The sequence below is a fragment of the Molossus molossus genome, unplaced genomic scaffold (assembly GCF_014108415.1).
Source record: "Molossus molossus isolate mMolMol1 unplaced genomic scaffold, mMolMol1.p scaffold_m16_p_20, whole genome shotgun sequence".
Classification (NCBI taxonomy): Eukaryota; Metazoa; Chordata; class Mammalia; order Chiroptera; family Molossidae; genus Molossus; species Molossus molossus.
This window is the reverse complement of record NW_023425356.1, coordinates 35,288,209-35,307,444: the sequence shown is the minus strand read 5'-3', so window position 1 is coordinate 35,307,444 and position 19,236 is coordinate 35,288,209. Positions and strand designations below refer to the sequence as shown.

Genomic DNA, 19,236 nt, shown 5'->3' with positions numbered 1-19,236 from the left:
GGATGCTCTCGTTTATCCCAGGTTTCGGAAAACTAGTATTCCCTGAGCCCTTGTGGGTACATTGCACATCTTACTGTAATTTCCGACCCCAGGAAACCAGGAGATTCTGGGAATCGCTCTATTTTCAAAGGTGTGGAGAGATTGTACATGCACACTCGCGCACGCGCACACACACTTATTTAGGGCCCAGTGGTCATCTACTCCCCGAGAGCCGTTAGCAGGACGCCCCTCCGCGCTGGTCTGAGGCTCCAGGTTCTCAGGCCCGCAGGGTGGTGGGAGGGGCCGGGGCACTGCACGGAGGGGGACACGCTCCATCTCCTCCTCTGCACCTTCCTCTTTCCTCTTTTAGGTCCAACTTAACCTTATGAATTTAGCCTCTGGGATTCCAGCAACTCAAAGTCAAAAAATTCAAGGTCAGTGTGGCTCCTCCTCAAGCCTGTGGAACTGTGGGTGGAGGACAAAACAGGGTTGGAGCCCAGATCAGGGGCCCTTCCTGGTCTTTCATGTTTCTGACAACATGGCTGGTGGAGTACTTGCCCTACCTACCCCATGGGCACTGTGGTAGCCCCAGGGAGGCAAGGGACCTAGGAGAGTGTGTGTGCGTGTGTGCATGTGTGTGCGTGCGTGTGTGTGTTTTCTGCTTTGGAGGGTTGAGGATAGGCAGGGTGGCCCCTGGGATAACCCTCTAAAGGCAGGAAGGAGGGATGGTAAAAGCAGAATCTCTTTCCTCGTCCACAGAGACTCTAATGGCCTCTAACTTCCTCTCCTTCCCATCTTTTCCCAACCCCGTCCCTCCCTGTGTTTGCCCCTCTCAGAGCTGGGGGAGATCACAAACTTGAGAATCAACTTCACCAGACTGGCCCCTGTGCCCCAGAGGGGCTACCACTCGCCCAGTGCCTACTACGCGGTGTCCCAGCTGCGTCTGCGAGGGAGCTGCTTCTGTCATGGCCACGCCGACCGCTGCGCCCCCCAGCCCGGAGTCCCTGCCGGCCCCTCCACCACGGTGCAGGTGACCATCCAGGGCAGGAAGGGCAGAGGGGAAGGGGCAAAACCAGGGCAACGAGGGGCATCTGCGAGGCTCCCGTAAGGCAGGGTGGGCACGACATTTCAGACGTATTTAATATTTTAGCAAGGGTGAAGAAAGGGTGAGCGTTATCATTTTAAAGATCAGAGGTCTTGGCGCTGCCTCAGATCTGCACGGTGGCATTTCCAGGTCCGTAAGCATGAGCGTGGTGTGGGGGGTGGCGTGGGGGAGCCTGAGGCCGTGCTTCTCACCCGGCCACGCATGACACCTCCTGGAAGGGCGGCCGACCTTTGTCTGTGCAGCTCTGGGACGATCGGATGCGCTGCCAGGGCTGAGAGCACCTGGCTGGGGGCTCTGAAGTCCCACCTAGAGGAGAGAGATGGGGCGGGGAGAGAGCAGTCTGACACGGATGGATGCTAAGTGTGCCCCCGACCGGCAAGGCGAACCTGGGGCTGGGGGTGAGAGGCTCCAGCTTACCCAGCGCCCCAGGGGCTTTGCTGTGAAACCAAACAGGAGAACCCCGGGTAAAGAAGACCCCTGGGCCAAGGAGCAGAGGAGCCATCATTCGGGGGCTTCGTTGTTAGCACATGGTAGCATGCGATTTGCCCTGTCCTCAGGTGGGCACCAGGAAATCAGGTAACATGGCTCGAGGGAGAAATACGGGTGAAATGAGCAGTCAGCTGTATCCTTTCCACTTCTGAGCCAGCTGTTGCCCTGGGCTGCAGAGGAGGCCGAGGGAGACCAGCCTTGGGAACATGTGATCTGTTAGGGCCCAGGGCCAAAGGACCACAGCTCAGTGCTGGGGGCTGGAGCCGAGGCAGGGGGCACGCCCAGCCCCACCGACTCTCAAGTCTACGCAAGGGAATCATCACTTTAAAAAGTACCGGAGCCTGGCCCTTGTCCGAGGCTCTGATTGAATTGAGACTGTTGTTGGTATTTTTATTTTATTTTTTTCTTTATTGATTTTTAGAGAGAGAGGGAGAGAGAGATAGAAACATTGATTGGCTGCCTCCTGCACTCCCCCCCCCCCCGGGATAGGGCCCACAACCTGGGCATGTGCCCTGACAGGGAATCGGAATTGAACCGGCGACCTCTGGGTACGTGGGTCGACCCTCAACCATTGAGCCACACCAGCCGGGCTGTTGGTGGTTTTTTAAAAAGCTCCCCATGTGATTCTGAGACACCTTCGGGGTTGAAATCCATGGGACCCGAGGGGCCACGGAGGCCGTGAAGGAGGCGCCGTGGCAGCCAGCAGGGCTTCGCGGGCGAACAGGGACAGTGGGTGTTCCCGGCAGAAGGAGGAACATCAGTGAAAGCTGAACGGTGGGGACAGGAGGGCTCACGGAGGTTGGCGCCCGAGGCTCAGCTCGGCCGAGCTGTCAGGAGGGAGCCGAGACGAGAACTGGGCAAGGGTGCAGGGGCTTGGATGCCAGGCTGAGGGTGTTGGCCTTGATCTGGAGGACAATTAGCACACATCGGCTGTTCTAGTTTTATACCTCAGTGAGTCTAGGATGACTCATTACGCAGTCCTCTAGCCAAACAACCCCAGTCATAGATTATTAGAATATAAATCTCTAGAGGGCCCGCAAGCTTCCAGAATCAAGGGTGTCTGAGTACCTGCTGGGTGCTGCTGTGGACTGGGCCTCATGGGGGTGTCCAAGTGCAAGGAATGGGCTTGTACAAACCTAGTTAGAGGAGCAGTGCACACACATACACACACACGCGCGCGCACGCTTGCACACACAGTGTCACAGGAGTTGAGTGAAGGCTGGAGGAGCTGGGGTCTGAGCTGGACCCTGGCTGGTGGAAGAGACGGTCAGAGGGAAGAGGGCAGGTCCATCCCGGGCCATTCCTTTGACGATCACACCTCATGGCCCCTCTCCTAGGTGCACGACGTCTGCGTGTGCCAGCACAACACGGCCGGCCCCCACTGCGAACGCTGTGCCCCCTTCTACAACAACCGGCCCTGGAGGCCCGCGGGTGACCAGGACCCCCATGAATGCCAAAGTACGACTGAGTGGGTGCTGGACCCGCGGGGCCTCCGCGACCTCTCCGGGGACACCGGGAGAATGTATTCTTTATTATGGAGAGTTAGTCTTAATCGCATCCCTGCCATTTCAGCTCTCCTTACTCTGGGGGGATGGAGACAGCATGTGGCTTGCAGCCGCCCTCTGTCTCCCTGTTCTTCTGCTCAACCAGGCCTGCAGAGACAAGGCTTGGTCTAGGCTCTGATGCCACATGGCTGCTTCTTCCAGACCCTTCCCTCTGGCCCTTCACTTCCTTACCCTGTGTAGGCTGTATCTGGTTTCCTGCTTCAGCTGGTCCCCAAGAGTCAGGGTCATTCTCTGCATAACTGAGGGAAACTGGTCCCCGCCCCAGAGAAAAGCAGTGACCCAGCAGGAGATCCATGGTGGCAATGGGGGAGGGTTGGGATGGACCATTCAGAGAACTCTCTCTTTGGCCCAACACAGACATTACTTTTGGGTTAGTCCCCACACCAGAGTCAGGATGCCTGAGTTCTCACTCTATTCTGCCTTTTTAATGGCCAAATAACCTTACATAAATTACACAAGTCTCCTGGGGCCTCGGTTTCCCCATTTCCCAGACCGGAGCATATTGCAGAGTAGCGAGAGATGCTGGCGAGGTCGCGGGGGATGTGCGTCGTCGATGGCAAAGCTGCTGGCCCCACCTCAGCGCTGGAAACTCCTTTTTCAGGGTGTGACTGCAACGGCCACTCAGAGACCTGTCACTTTGACCCAGCTGTGTTTGCCAGCAGCCAGGGGGTGCACGGAGGGGTGTGCGACAGCTGCCGAGACCACACCGAGGGCAAGAACTGTGAGCGGTGTCAGCTGCACTATTTCCGGAACCGGCGCCCTGGTGCTCCCATTCAGGAGACCTGTATCCGTGAGTCGGGGCTCCCCAGGGTCCCATCTGTCCACTGCTCCCCTTCAGTCTGGACACAACAGAGCACACGCCCCTGGGGACACACAAGCCCTCAGGGAGTAGGAAGGCTTGGATGGGTGTCAGGACTTGTGGGCCCTTGTTTTATCCTAGCTGTGCACTTCTAGGCAGATCACCTGGCCCATTAGTCCATCAGCCATCAATCATATGTAGCCCTTATCTTGGGCATAAGAAAGAAACAAGTAATATTAGATACAGTTCCTGGTGTCGAGAGGCACACACACTGCTTAGTAATGTAAACCATACACCCAGGAAAAGCAGGGGCAAAGCCCTTTGACCTTACATATGCCATTGCCTTTCCATGCTGGAAAGTGGTTCGCTCGCCATTTTTCTATTTTCCCCAAACACTGAGAATTCCTCCATGGCAGGGAGTACGTCCTGTATCCTCAGGCCCTAGCACGAGGACAAGCAAGTAAGTGATACTCGAAGGATGTTTATTGAATAAAGAAATGGATGGAATGTGATGGAACAGAGGTGACGAATGCATCCCCAGACTCCAGTGGTTCACGCAGGAATGAGCAGACTGGACCGAAGCCGTCTGGCTCGGGCCGGGTTAATCAGAAGGGACGTTCTAGATGAAGGGAGTCTGTGTTTTGAAAGCATGAGAAAGGTCTGGGTGTGGTAAAGCTGGGTCACTTCCTGTTGATATTATTTGCTTATGGAAAACTTTCTTGCTGTGCGACCCGAGTACGTTCTTTACCATCTCTGAGCCTCAGTTTTCTGGTCTGTACAATAGGAACAATCATCTCCATCTTTTATGGTTATCATGAGGATTGCCCAGGGCAATATGCAAGAGTGCCCAGCTCAGATCTTGGTACATAGTAATTGTTCAGTAAATAATAACAGAACGTGTATAGTAGTTAACATGTGCCAAGCCCTGGTCGCTGTTACATTTACTCATTTATTCCTCCAAAGAAGTCTATGAGGGTTGTATAATTATCCCCATTTTACAGAGGAGGAAGCAGGCACAGAGGGGTAAATAACTTGATGAAGGTTGTAAGACTGTAAGCCAGTAAGTGGTGGAACAAGGATTTTAATCAGAAAGTCTGGCTCCTGCAATGTGCTCTTAACTCTATGCTTTCCTTCCTTATTCCTACTGTGGTGGCTGCTTTTGTATCTCAGCCTGCGAGTGTGACCCAGATGGGGCAGTGCCCGGGGTTCCCTGCGACCCAGTGACTGGGCAGTGCGTGTGCAAGGAGCATGTGCAGGGGGAGCGCTGTGACCTGTGCAAGCCAGGATTTACGGGACTCACCTACACCAACCCGCAGGGCTGCCACCGTGAGTACGGGGCCCAGCCTGGCAGGACGTGGGGCAGGCTGCATGGAGCCACCAGACCATGAGGCCCTGCGCACTATGCTGTATGCCCGGTGCTGTGTCACTGACGTCCAGCAGGTGGCAGCACCAGCCCAGTTTGGAAGGCTGGACTGAGTCAACCAGTGGGAGGCAGGGTGGCAGCCAAGCTGGCAGATGCTGGAACTGGTGGGAACCTCAGTGGTCTTATGAGTCAGCCAGATTATGTGGAGGGATCGGCCCGGCCAGGTTCTTCTACCAGGCTGGGACCCTCCTGGGGCATGTTCTCTGGGGCTGAGTTTTTGGCGAGCTGAACCCCAAACTCAGTAGCCATCCCTCCTGCAGGTTGTGACTGCAGCCTCCTGGGGTCCCGAAGGGACATGCCGTGTGACGAGGAGAGCGGGCGCTGCCTGTGTCTGCCCCATGTGGTGGGCCCTCAGTGTGACCAGTGCGCTCCCTACCACTGGAAGCTGGCCAGCGGCCGGGGCTGCGAGCCGTGTGCCTGCGACCCAAACAACTCCCTGAGCCCCCAGTGCAACCAGGTGTGTGTGGGGGTGGCTCATGGGCCCCTGGACAGGCGAGGGGTGCTTGTCCCCCCACACGGCCATCTTCCCTTCTGCGGCCCTTCTGGGCCTTTCCAAAGTCAGGTTGGGCTGCTTCTGTCCCAACCCCTTTGGGGAGCCCCCCAGTGACCCTTCCTCTGGGGCTCAGAGCCTTGGCAGTGCCCATTCACCACCCCTCTGCGGGGTCATCTGGGCTTTGACTTGAGCTTGCCTTTGAGTGGAAGCCTGTGTTTGGGGCCGTCCCAGCAGGACGGTCCCCGAGGCCGGGCTCCCGGGGGCTGCCTCACGGTGCTCTCTCCAGTTCACAGGGCAGTGTCCCTGCCGGGAGGGCTTTGGCGGCCTGACGTGCAGCACTGCAGCCATCCGCCAGTGTCCCGACCAGACCCACGGAGACGCCGCCATGGGGTGCCGAGGTGCGTGCCCACGAGGAGGGGACATGGAGGCTGTGGCGGGGCGAGCACTTGGGTGGGCTTGCCATGGGGCGCGTGGTCTGCGGTGTGGGGCGATATCATCCAGCTGGCTCGCCTCCCAGCCCTGGGCCAGTGACATGAGGGCTGCTTTGCTCCCCACTTTGCACCCCACTTCCCTGAGAAAGCATTCCTCAGAGCCACCTCCAGGGCCACAGCAGGGAGGCGAAGTCAGCTTGGCAGGGGGTCGCGAGGCCCGCAGCCCAGGTCCGCTCTCCTCCGCCTGACTGAGGGGTGTGGGAGGGTCACTGGCCCTCTGCGGGCCTCAGTTTCCTCCTCTGGGGAAGGGGCACTCGTCCCTACCCTCTCTGGGCCTCAGCTGCCTCATCTATAGAGAGGGAGCCCGAGGGGCTGGCTGTCCGGGAGTGGTTGTGAAGGTCAGATGCGTCACCGTGTGCTGAGTGTGGGCTGGGACCCATCCCGGAAGGTAGAGGTGCCAAGAGAGGGCTTGCTCCTGCTGCTGCCTGGCACGACCAGGGCTATATTCTGGCCTTGACAGTCTGTTATTCTAAGTCAGAAAGACCCTGCCGTCAGGCCTCCTCGTCAGCCTCTCCCTGCTAGACACCTTGGTCTCCCTGACCCCAGCCTCCTTTCTCCTCCCGCCAGCCTGTGACTGTGACTTCCGGGGAACGGAGGGCCCGGGCTGTGACAAGGCCTCAGGCCGCTGCCTCTGCCGCCCCGGCTTGACCGGGCCCCGCTGTGACCGGTGCCAGCGAGGCTACTGCGACCGCTACCCGGTGTGCGTGGCCTGCCACCCTTGCTTCCAGACCTATGACGCTGGCCTGCAGGAGAAAGCCCTCCGCCTCGGCAGCCTCCGCAACGCCACCAGCACCCTGTGGCCGGGGCCGGGCCTGCAGGACCCTGGCCTGGCCTCCAGGATCCTGGACGCAAAGAGCAAGATTGAGCAGATCCAGGCGATTCTTGGCAGTGCCCCGGCCACGGAGCGGGAGGTGGCCCAGGTGGCCAGTGCCATCTTCTCTCTCAGGTAACCCTCTTTCCCTGCTAAGCACTTAATTATGCCCCCCCCCCCCCCCCGTTCCCAGGCTCACACCAGGGGCACCCGGTCTTTCATCACGTTGGTAGAGCCCTTGGCCACTGACAAAGCATTTTTGTGTGCACTGTCCTTTAACGACCACCACGGTCCCGTGTGGCCGGTGGGGTGAGTGTCATTACGCTGACAGACAGACCATGTGACAGGGCCCTGAGGGCACTCTGAGCACAGGCTGCAGCTCCAGCCCTGCGTTCTTTAAAGTGCTGGGCACTGCCTGCCAGAGAAAGGCTCCGGGTTAGTCGCCCTGCGGGGGCATTGGAGAGCGGCCGATCTGAAAATAACGTGCATGGTCCTTTGGATGCGTGCAGTCCCACCCACACCCCCTCCTACCAGCACAGGTGCCTTCTTAGTGGGGTTTGGTTCCGGAAGCTTCTATAGTTAGTTTCCACTCCCCAAGCCCTCGATGACTGTCAGTGTCCGGAGCCGGCCAGGTGTGGGCGACCTGTCTCGCGGCCCAGGAGCGAGTCCGTAGGCCTTTGCAGGCTGGAAGTGCAGGCCTGGTGGGCATCCCCTGGAGGGCGCCCCCTGCTGAGCAAAGCCTGGAGGTGGAGAGAGCCAGGCTGGGAGAGGCGGAGCTCCGAACGCTCAGGCTGTGGGTCTGGGCAGGTGACCCCAGCGGGTGCAGACAGCCAGCGGGCAGCCGCTGGGGGAGCTCAGTGGGCAGGCGTGGACTACAGAAGAGAGCCTCAGGCCCTCGGCCGTTCGGGTGGTGGCCGAGGTCACGTGCGGCGAGCCCAGGAGGAGGGCCAGGGTGCCCCCCACGGAAGCCAGCGGTGGGCAGGTGGAGGAGAATCGGGGACGTCAGGGTCTTAGAAGTCAAGGGAGGAGAGGTTTTTCTGGCTCGGCCTGCAGAGGGATGGAGGGAGGGAGGGAGGCTGGCCCTCCGCCTTTGCCCAGCAGACTCTCCTTCGGCCTGTGGCGTCTCCGTCCCGCTACCTTTGCCGAGGGCCTGTTTTTCCTGACTTGGTAGCAGTTTCTCCAAAGGGAGGGCTGTTTCTGGGGAGCCGACCCCCTCCTATATGTTAGTGAAAGCTCCCCCTCCACCTCAGGCGGACCCTGCAGGACCTGCAGCCCACTCTGCCCCTGGAGGAGGAGATCTTGTCCCTCCCAGGAGACCTGGAGACTCTGGACAGAAGCTTCAATCACCTCCTCGTTCTGTATCAGAACAAGAGGGAGCAGTTTGAGAAGATCAGCAGCGCCGATCCTTCGGGTGAGGAGCGGGAGCTCGGACAGCCACGCCCATCCCCACTCCGCACACCGCACCCTTGGTCCACCTCCAGACCCCAGGCCCAGGGGTGATTCGTTTCCCTCTTCTTCCCACAGGAGCCTTCCGGACACTGACCGCAGCCTACCAGCGGTCATCCCAGGCGGCCCAGCAGGCCTCCGACAGCTCCCGCCGGCTGCTCCGAGTCAGGGCCAGCCGGAGAGAGGCGGAGAGGCTGGAGCAGCAGGTGGGAGGCGGAAGAGGAGCTGGTGGCCCCCAGCTCACAGCCCTGAAGCGGGAGATGGCTTCCTTGCCTGATCTGACACCCACCATCAACAAGGTGAGTCACGGCATGGAGCCCCACGCCCCAGAGCCCCAGCTTGTCACACACCCGCTGCTTGTACAGGCTGCCCTGTTGGGCTCTGTGAACCTACCCTGCTCCCCCACCCATCCTGGCCCTTGGCCCCTCACGGGTGTACTTATCGGTTGCCAAGGAAACGAGTTTCTGGTGCTCAGTTGCCATGGAGATGTCTGGCTATTTGTGTGGGATGGGAGTGGTTGTTGAAGAGCCTTGGGTACCCTCTGACTGCCCCTCTCTGCACAGCTCTGTGGGGGCTCCAGGGACACAGCTTGCACCCCAGGAGCGTGCCCTGGCGAGCTCTGTCCCCGAGACAACGGCACAGCCTGTGGCTCCCACTGCAGAGGTGCCCTCCCCAAGGCCGGCGGGGCCTTCCGGACAGCGGGGCAGGTGGCCCACCAGCTACGGGGCTTCAGCACCCAGCTCCAGCAGACCAGACAGATGGTAGGTGCAGCCAAGGTGAGGCGGGCACCTGGAGGAGGCCGAGGGGACAGAGCCCGCAGGGAGGTTCATTCCGCTCTACAGTTAGGAGGTGAAGGCCCAGAGACGGCAGGCCACGTGTCCCAGGCCCACAGCGAGTGAGAAGTAGACTTTGGCTCAGTGCTCTGGGCTATTAAGTGACCTGACTCCACATCGTTTTCCTCTGGGGCCAAATGGAGTTAGTTACAAATGTGTCCCAGGTAGATCTTGGGTAGCGGGTGTCCACGGACTCCTGGGGGCTGCCGAGAGGCTGTCTTGGGGTGGTGATGACTGCTGACCTGTCGCGTGCGTCCGCAGATCAGGGCGGCCGAGGAAGCTGCCTCACAGGTGCAGTCGGACGCTCGGCGCCTGGAGACGCAGGTGAGCAGCAGCCGCTCGCAGATGGAGGAGGACGTGAGGCGCACGCGGCTCCTGGTGCAGCAGGTCCGGGACTTCCTCTCCGGTGAGCCTGGCCTGGCCCCGCTGCTTCCACTCGCTGTCCTGGCCGGACAGCCAGCACCCCTTCCCTCGCCTCCATGCCCCCTGGGCTCGGCCCGAGGGGCCCCCTCCCCCCTGCTCCCTCAGCCGGAAGCATCAACCAAACAGCCTAGAACATCTTTGGAAAATGTGAACGAGGGATCACCCCCGTTCGTGCCTAAAACCCTCCACTGACTTCCCTTGTTCTTGGAATGACTCCCAGCTCCCGTCATGGCCTCTGCTCCCCTCCTGGGTGGGCGGCCTCGGGGCCTCCTGCTTTGGTCCCTGCCCTTGAACAGGCTCTTGGCCTGACTGTAGACTTCCACCTGCTCTTTCTCTCCTGGGATGCTCTCTCCAGGGCTGCTGATTCTCGCCCTCCAGGTCTCAGCTTAAATTCACCTCCTGGGGGTGCGGTCCTTCCGGGACCCTCCAATCTGGTTGGCCCCTCTGCTCCCATTCCCCTTCGGCATTCGACCATGACACTGCTTCCAGCCTGTGTTCTAGGAGCGTATCGTTTGTGTCCCTACTAGACTATAAACTCCACGAGGGCAGGTGGCTGTCTGTCTGTCTGTCTCGTTCTCTGTGTCACCAGCACCTAGCTTAAGGCCAGACACCCAGTGTTGGTTGAATGAATAAACCGGACCCCTCCTGTGCCGCTCTGGGGAGTGGAGCATTCCCGGGACAGGCCTCAGGAACCTGGGCGAGTTGCTTTCCTCTGTGCCGCGTCGTTTGCTTCTGCAAACCGGGATGGTAGTATTTCACACGTTTATTCTGGGGATTGAGTAACCGATGTAAAATGTGTTTTAAAAAATTAAAGGTGCCTCAGTAATATGAGTTGATATTATTAGATTCCTGGTCCCTGCCAGGGAATTTGCTTGGCTGGGAGCCCAGTTAAAAGGAGCTGAGGGCTTGGTGGTTTCTCCTGCTACTACTGAGCCGCCTCTGCTCCAGACAGGCCAACGCCCCTCCTGAGAGCTGGCAGGTCAGCGATGGGCAGGAAGGATCCGCTGAGGTCCCCTGGCTTCTCTCAGATCATGCCGGCACCACCTTCCCAGACAGCCCCAGCATGGGGGAGGGGTTACCTGGGGGTGCAGGGAGATGGTGCCCGACAAACATGGACAGAGGGGCAGGGCAACGTTTGGGGCTCAGACTCAGACATAAAGAAGCCTTCCCTTGAGTCGAACTGAGTGAGTGAACAACCACTCCCCTGCCAGGGAGCGGGGGGTGGGTAGGATGTCTCTCCTTGGGGTGCAAGGCTCACATGAACAGCAGGCAGTGCCAGGCTGTGGGTCCCTTTGGTCCTCTCAGTTAACTTGTGTCTCAGGTCAGGTCCAAGGCCAGGGGCGGAGAGAAGGACAGCTCTCCCAGCCTCCATGGCATGGCCTAGTCTCCAGAGTCCTGGTGCGGGGGTGTGGGTACTAGCGGCTGCTGGCACCCAGGGTCCCAGCGAGGGGGGAGGCCTGAGGGAGCAGAGGAGATGCTGCCTTTCCTAGGTCTTCAAATGGAATTGATGAGCAATAGTTCAGGTTCGCGGAGTTCTTACTAAGTGCCAGGCATTGTTCTAAGCACTTCACATGTTACATTATTTCATCTCGACTGCCTACCCCTTGCAGATGCAGACTGTAGGCTCAGGGAGGTTAATAACCTGCCTGAGGGCATCCAGCTAGGACCAGGGCGTGGGTAGGAGTCATCTCACTCTGCAGCTCACACTCTAGATGATTGCATTATGAGATGGATGCCCGCGTGCACGTGCACACACACACACACACACGTGTGCATGCGCACGCACACACATTCCTGCCTCCTCGCCTTTGCTAAAGTGTTTCCTTTTTCTGGATTGTCTTCCTGGCCCCACCTTCCTTACCTGCTCACTCCTGCTCATCCTCTGGGAGCCCTGCAGGTTTCCCGCTCCCTAGGCAGCCCCCCTGAACCGTCGGGCTGGGCTAGGTGCCCCTCCGGTGGCGGTCCCAGCGCCCTGTGCTTGTCCTTCACTCGGGGTTGTGTGCCTGTCTGTCCCCCAGTTCGGAGCTCCACAAGGGCAGGGATGGGATCTAATTTGATTTTCAGTCCCGGCTCCCCGTGCTGCTGTTCAGAGCGCATGTTTGCTGAGTCCCCCGGAGACTCGGAAGCCCTGACACTGAGCCTGTGCTCGTGGGGGGCTTTCTGGGAAGGTGTATACGGAGCCTGGTTTTGAGAGCAGGACTCCGGGTTGGATGAGAGGCTGCTGGTCTTTGTGGAGAGGCCCTTGGAAAGCTCGTTGTTGGGGATAAGCCCCTTCATTGAACCCGACCACAGAGATGCCGTGGGCTCCTGCATTGCCCTGCTGTGGCTCGGGGGGGCGCAGGTGAAGGCGGTGTGGCTCCCCCTTCCAGGAATGTCCTTCCACCTGACATGGGGGTCGGGGCTGGGACTGTGAGGCAGCCGGTGAGACACCCTCGGACTGCAGAGGAAGGCTGGGCCCGGGGTCCCAGGGCACACCACCTGGGGGGTGCCCCCTTCCCTACCACACCGATAGCAGTGGAATCTGTAACAGTGAACAGGGAGAAGGGGGGCAGGAGATGCCGTCTCTGAACTTCTGAGTGGACTCGCTGTCCCAGAGCTGGTTTGCAAAACTCTTGCTCCTTATGGTTTCACTTCATCCCTCAGATTGAGGGTCTTATTCCCACTTCACAGATCAGGAAACTGAGCCGAGAGAGGCCATTTGACTTGCCCCAGGTTGCTTGGCTAGCAATGGGGCACCTGGGTCTGGAGCCCTTTCCGTCATCCATTCACTCTACACACACAGAGCACCCCGAGTGCCGGGCAGTGCTCGGGGCTGGGGACACAGCTGCCTTCATGGGGCTCATGTTCTCATAGGGAAAGAGGCAGGACACCAGGTGAAGGAGTTGAGGGCTGGCCTGTGGGTGTGACGAGCGCGGGGGCGACATGGGCAGAGAAGGGAGGTCAGGAGGTCAGGAGTGTTGGTGTGGGGTGGATCTTGGACCGGATGCCAGGGGTGGCCTCTCTGAGCTGCTACTTTTCATCTGCCTTTGCAAAAATGAGCTCTCTCCTCTGAGGCGGGGCGCGGAAGGGGTCTCATTGCCAAGGAGCCGTTCCATATCCTGGCCGCCCTCCCCAATTTAGAGCTGATTATGTTTGCGCTCCGGGCATTGTTCGGGACCAGCTGTCTGGCACCACCTCCTTCTCTGCAGCCTGCAGCTTCCTGTGTCACCAGACACGTAGTTGCCACAGCTGTGCTGACAGTCACCCTCCCACAGGCTCCCGGAACTCCTCCGAGAACGGGCACCTGATGTGTCTGCGAGGGGCGGCAGGGCCTCGGGGCCCGGGCAGAGATGCCACAGGGGTGCTTCCCACAACTGCCGCTCAGCCCGGGGAGGCCTCTGACCTTTGGGGAGATGGCTGGGCTCCCCCGTCTAATGGACCTCTGTCTTCTAGACCCCGACACCGACGCCGCCACCATCCAGGAGGTCAGCGAGGCTGTGCTGGCCCTGTGGCTGCCCACAGACTCTGCCACCGTCCTGCGGAAGATGAATGAGATCCAGGCCATCGCGGCCAGGCTCCCCAACGTGGACCTGGTGCTCTCCCAGACCCAGCAGGACATCGCCCGAGCTCGCAGGCTCCAGGCTGAGGCCGAGCAGGCCAGGTACAGCCTGGGCCTGAGCTCCTCCCCGGCCAGGGTTGGGCTGGGGTTTTGCTCCCCAAGTCTGTTTCTGGAAGGGAGAGAAGAAACCTTCCAAGTCAGAGGGAGGCAGGGGGCTGGGAGACAGCGGGGGCACTGACTGTGGTGAGGGGTGGCAAAGTGAGACACGGCATTCAGGGGAACTTGGCTCAAGGCGACCCTTGCCTTCCCACGTTGGAAACCGTGCCCGCCGGTGTCTCCAACGTAAGACTCATTCGTCAAGTCTGCTGGACAGGTCCTGGGGTGGAGCAGCTACTGAGTGAACACTCCCCTTGTCTTGGCGGGGAAGGATTTTCTCTTGGACGGGTGAGCGGGTGGGACCACACACCTCTTCACCCTCTGCCCCCCGTTGGCCCCAGGAGCCGAGCCGGCGCGGTGGAGGGCCAGGTGGAGGACGTGGTGGGGAACCTGCGGCAGGGCGCCGTGGCCCTGCAGGAGGCTCAGGACACCATGCAAGGCACCAGCCGCTCCCTGCGGCTCATCCAGGACAGGGTCGCCGAGGTGAGAGGCACGGCCCCCTTCCCTCGTGTGGGGCATGAGCAGACAGATGCAGGCACGAGGCGGAGCGGATGCCAGAGAGTGACCTGGGTGGAAACTGAGCTGGGGACCTAAGGAAGGAGGGTGACAGCCTGGAACCTGGCTTTGAGCCTTTGGTTTTCCGGTCCCGTGGCCACGTGCAGAAAGGAGTGGGGGTCGCTGGGAGCGAGAAGGGGGCCTGGGTGTCACTGGACAGACGGGGTTGGGGGGCGCAGGAGTGACGTCTGGTTGGAGAAGGCTGTAGCGCCTGGTGCGCTGGAGAACAGAGGGGTCAAGGCCGGTCCTCTGAGACCCGCCACGGACCCAGGCCTCCCTCTTTCCACAAAGGTTCAGCAGGTCCTGGGACCAGCGGAGAGACTGGTGACAGGAATGACGGGGCAGCTGGGTGGCTTCCGGGCACGGATGGAGGAGCTCCGTCGCCAGGCCGAGCAGCAGCGGGCGCAGGCGGCCCAGGCGCGGCAGCTGGCGGAGGGCGCCAGCGAGCGGGCGCTGAGTGCCCAGGAGGTACAGAGAGGTCGCTGTGAGCCCGAGGAGGCCCGGGGTGGGGTGGGGGGGGGAGCAGGAGAGGACCCCTGATGCACACTTGTACACTTTATAGAGCCGTGGGCTCAAAAGCAAGTGGAGTGACAGTTACTCTAGAATAACCAGGAGGGCTTCAGGGTTCACCAAATCTGGCCAGACATCTGAATTCTACCCCTGGCTGCCTCGGTCGTAGCTGGTTCAGACACGTTAGAAATCATCCAGCCCAATCTCTTTGCAGATTAAGTGGTAACTTTGTCCAAGGCAAAGCTCGTCCACAAAGCAGGCCTGATGCCCGATACAGAGTCTGTCCCCCGTCACGGCTGCCCGGCCAGACACCCACTCTTGACTTAGCCTAATCCGAGAGCCCCGGCACTCTGTGATCGAAATTAGGCCGGAGAGGAGGTCAAAGAGCCATTCTCAATGTCCCCAGCATACCAGGAACGTCAGCACTTACATCCTGGTACAATGGCCACGCTGCCAAGTTTACTATTGAGTGACAGCTGTGTGCCGGATGCTGTGCTGGAGGGGAGCGGGGGATGACAGGAGCCACCGATGAGGGGAGGGACCTGCAGGAGTTTAAGATACAGTGTGTGGTCTGGGGGTCTTTCTATAGGCAAAGCCACTCCCCTGGGGACATTAGGAGGCAGGCACCTTATCCCTCGGTGACATTTGGGTGACATCCAGGGCTTTAGGGCTTTGGACGATGATGATGGGATGATGATGGTGACAGACACTGTTCTACCTTTTACAGGGATTTGAGAGAATGAAGCAAAAATACGCTGAACTGAAGGACCGGCTGGGGCACAGCTCCATGCCGGGGGAGCTGGGCATCCGCATCCAGAACGTCCAGGCAGAGGCAGAGGAGCTGTTCGGGGAGACCGTGGAGATGATGGACAGGATGAGAGGTGAGGGCACGGTCCGGGTGACCCTGAAGGCTGGTCCCACGCCGGGGCTGGTGGGCACTGGCAGTGCTGAGGGGGCGGGGGCGGTCCAGAGTGCCCGGGCACCCAGTAAGATGGGCCACGGCGATGGGGCTGTGCGCAATGTGGAGACGTGCACAGGACGTGGCCTGTTTGCAGGGGGCTTGCAATCCGGATTTAGCCATTCTTCCTGTTCTTCAGGAGACGCATAACCCAGGATTTAACAGCATAAGGGGGTCTGTGATAGTATCCCAAATAATGAGAGGTCTGGGGGTTCAGGGACTAAACAGTGTCAGGGAGAAATGTTCAGTGGAGGGAATATTCAGAAGAGGTTAGATTAGACAGGGGCCTGAAGGAGGTGTAGACCGGGGAGAGGCTGTGGAGAAAGGGAGGGATCTCAAGACAGGGAGCCGGGTCCTGAGGATGGGCAGGAGCAGCCAGCAGGAGAGGGGGCTGATGGGGCTCAGAAGGCAGCGGAGAGAAGGGGTCGGCGCAGCTGGGTCCGAGCGCCTGGCTCCATGCCCGGACGGGAGGGAGACTCAGCTCCGGAGGCGCTAGGGGACCATTCGCGCATTTAGAATATGGCAGAGGTGTAATGAGAGGAGCTTTCGAAAGGGTTCTGAGCGTCTCAGCAAGGAGAACAGGGGTTTCCAGAGACCAGCCTTGGTGTCTGACGGTGACGGTTTGCTGGTGAATGCCTCAGACAGACTTTCTCCGAATTTCAGAGAAACAGACAAAAATCTGTCTGGCTAACTAGGTGGATACTATGGAGAAGGTTGGGCTGTTGAGTCAACAGTGAGTAGACACGAAGCTGTGACCAGCCAGACCTGAAGGGTGAGGCGAGAGGACTTGATCTTGATGGGGGGACCCAGGGGTTGGGTCAGTGGCTGCCCGGCCCTGTCCATCGATGCTGCATATGAAGACAAAGAACATGCTTATCAAATCTGTGTGCAACAGACAGTCAATGCACTACGTAAGAGGACCCGTATTCTAAGGCAATCTCAGGAGCCTAAAAGGATGGGCTGGAACACTCTGAGATTAAATAAGAACAATGATCTTCCATGCGGGCCTCGTTTGGGCCTCAACCCGCAGGTACGGCTCAGGGGAGGCCTGGCGTTCAAGTGGCTACGTAGTGAAAACACTGTAACCAGTAAGTGAAAAGCAAATGCGAGTTATTACTCACCTGAAAATGACTCGAGTTTTGAGTAACTGTAAGCTCGATATAAGTGTCTTGCAACTGCCCAAAGAGCGAATACATATAAAGCAGCCAAAATAAGGGAGTAATTGCTCAGGGATGATATTAACAATATTTAGGAACTGGTGCGTTATGCACTTCCCAATCAGAAGGAGCTCAGGTCGTAGCCTCGGAACAGCTGCTCAGCTGCTTGCAGGAGTTTACCTTTAACTGCAGAATTATGGGATGATCGTGCACAGGGGGCGCTAAGGGTGGGGGCTGGGAACAGACCAGCAACTGTTACAATTTCAATATTTTATCAACCCGGAGGTCCATCTGTGTGCCCACTGGCTGAATGCCAGCTCAGTAACAACCTGTTACACTCTGCTGATAGGATCTCACCTGGGGGGTGGTGTTCAGTGGTGGCTGCTACACCTTCAGAAGGGATATTGGCAAACCAGACCTCGGGGGAGAGTGACCAGGGTTGGGAGGTAGGGAAGGGCTCAATGAGTGCATCAAATAAGGAATGGATGAAGGCGTTAAGGAGGTTGAATCTGGGAAAGATGAGCCTGAGACATTTGAAGGACTGCAATGTGGGGGACAGAGCAAACAATTCCTATGCCCCCAGGGGATAGACCTGGGGCACGTGGGTATAGGCAGGAGGTGGACAGATTCTGACTCAGTGAGAAGACCTAACTGGAGCGTCTAAAGTCGGAGCCTTGGGGGCAGTGCGCTCCGCCCCCTTCCTGGAAATGTTCAGTCTGGGGCTGGGTCCCGGCTCTCATGCACGTGGTAGAGGGGCCTCCTGCCTAGGGGGACAGGGGGGGCAGGCTTCAGATCCTCCATGCAGTCTGGTGGTGGTTTGCAGACGGGACTGGAGGGAGAGGACTAGAGGTATCTGGAGTGGCATTTTGGGGAAGGAAAATGGGGAGGAATGCTGTCACCCAGCCAGCTCTTCGTGGTGCCCCCTTGAGGATCACTGCTGGGATGGCCGCTGTCTGGGTCCAGTAGCAGTAGGTTAGTAATCTGGGTGCCGGGGGCCTCCCTCATGAGGCTGGGGGAGCAGAGGGAGCCTAGCGCAGAGAAGGGTAGGGGCCATGGGATGGTTGGGGTGAGGGCTTCTTGGGTCTGGCCTCTGCCACATTGTTTCTCTAATAGTGGGACAGGGCTGGGGAGGGCTGCCCGTGAGGAGGCTCCCCTAGAGGTGACTCCTGCAGGGCGGGTTGGGAGTCTCCGGGGCTCTCACCAGCCCCCCCTCCCCCTGCTGTTGCATCTGCCCTCAGACATGGAGTCGGAGCTGCTGCAGGGGAGCCAGGCCGTCATGCTCCGCTCGGCCGACCTGACGGGGCTGGAGAAGCACGTGGAGCGGATCCGCGACCACATCAATGAGCGGGTGCTCTACTACGCCACCTGCAAGTGACGCTCCAGCTGCCAGCCCCTCTGCCCTCTTCGCTTTGGGGGGCAGCCTGGTTTGGAATGCTGTCCAGCTCCTTTTACGCAGCAGAAAGCACTGCCCGGACCACCCCTGTGTGCAGCTATTAAGGGTACTCTGGGTTGCAGCTGAGCCTGAGTTGATGGGGCAATCACACTGGAGGGACAGAGGTGGTGGAGGTGAGCCATGTCATCGTGACCTGGAGCTCTGAAGAGGGAGCTTGATGGGCAGTGTTCTCGCTCTTTGTTCTCCATTAAGGTTGAATCTAGGACCAACACAAAAACTTAACCCAAATAATGTACAAGTGAAAAACCCCAATAAAACTCTTTGGAAAGGAGCCTGGAGGTTCAAAGAGGGAAACTAGTCTGCCTCCCATTGAGTAAACCTTCATCACTGTTTCTGCTCCCAAGTGGGGCATCGGCTGCCCCGCTCTGCTCAGTCCAACGTGCTCATCACCCAAGCTTAGGGACACTCGGCCCTCTGCCCCAGGACCTGACGGATTCCGTCCTCGAAAGACCAGAGGAGCTGTTTCATCTTTGAACAATGATCTAGTTTCGTGTCTACAGGTGAGAAAATAGAAATCCAGAGAAGGGAAGCGAGGTGTCCAAATTCACACAGCTTTGGGATCTCAAACCGAAGTTGTAACAAATGTGTATTTGTGTGTGTGTGTGTGTGTGAGTGTGTGTGCCTGGGTGGATGTGGGAATGGCAAGAGCATCTGTGTGCTGCCAGAACCCAGGCACTGTGCTAGACATTGATCTACACGAACGTCTCCATCGTTACTCGTATTATTTATTGACACTGTGCTGGACTCATGGTCTGCACGATTTCATGCTGTAGGTGGCGCTGTTGTCCTCATCTGACCAGTGAGCAAACCAAGGCAGCACAAAGGGTGGCATAACTTCCCCCAAGGTCACAGATGTGGCAGGGCAGGGTCTCACTTTCATGCTCATCTAACACAGTCCTTAGGAGAAGGGACGCTGGAGCTGGCCCACTGCGCTCCAAGGGGTCACTGTGAGGAGTAACTGTCAGTACGTGTAACTCCTGTGGCTGGGTCCCTGGCACCCCCCGCGCTCCCCGTCCACGTTCGCTGGGTTCCACTCCACACGCGCTCACAAG

The 19,236-nt window shown here is 59.0% G+C and overlaps 1 protein-coding gene across 2 annotated transcripts in view; it reads left to right on the top strand.

The window, feature by feature from the left end:
• LAMB3 (laminin subunit beta 3) overlaps positions 1-18,126 on the top strand; it is a 40,253-nt gene extending 22,127 nt beyond the window's left edge. For both annotated transcript variants that reach the window (XM_036272654.1, XM_036272653.1), the window contains exons 7-23: positions 350-413; positions 816-1,009; positions 2,911-3,031; positions 3,740-3,928; positions 5,108-5,263; positions 5,621-5,817; positions 6,140-6,251; positions 6,912-7,290; positions 8,406-8,566; positions 8,680-8,900; positions 9,165-9,362; positions 9,696-9,840; positions 13,290-13,497; positions 13,893-14,034; positions 14,398-14,574; positions 15,344-15,497; positions 17,970-18,126. In XM_036272654.1, coding sequence (XP_036128547.1) covers positions 350-413; positions 816-1,009; positions 2,911-3,031; positions 3,740-3,928; positions 5,108-5,263; positions 5,621-5,817; positions 6,140-6,251; positions 6,912-7,290; positions 8,406-8,566; positions 8,680-8,900; positions 9,165-9,362; positions 9,696-9,840; positions 13,290-13,497; positions 13,893-14,034; positions 14,398-14,574; positions 15,344-15,497; positions 17,970-18,106 — 2,955 coding nt within the window. In that variant the 3' untranslated portion in view covers positions 18,107-18,126. The remainder of the gene's footprint in view (positions 1-349; positions 414-815; positions 1,010-2,910; positions 3,032-3,739; positions 3,929-5,107; positions 5,264-5,620; positions 5,818-6,139; positions 6,252-6,911; positions 7,291-8,405; positions 8,567-8,679; positions 8,901-9,164; positions 9,363-9,695; positions 9,841-13,289; positions 13,498-13,892; positions 14,035-14,397; positions 14,575-15,343; positions 15,498-17,969) is intronic.
• The last annotated feature ends 1,110 nt before the right edge of the window (positions 18,127-19,236 follow it).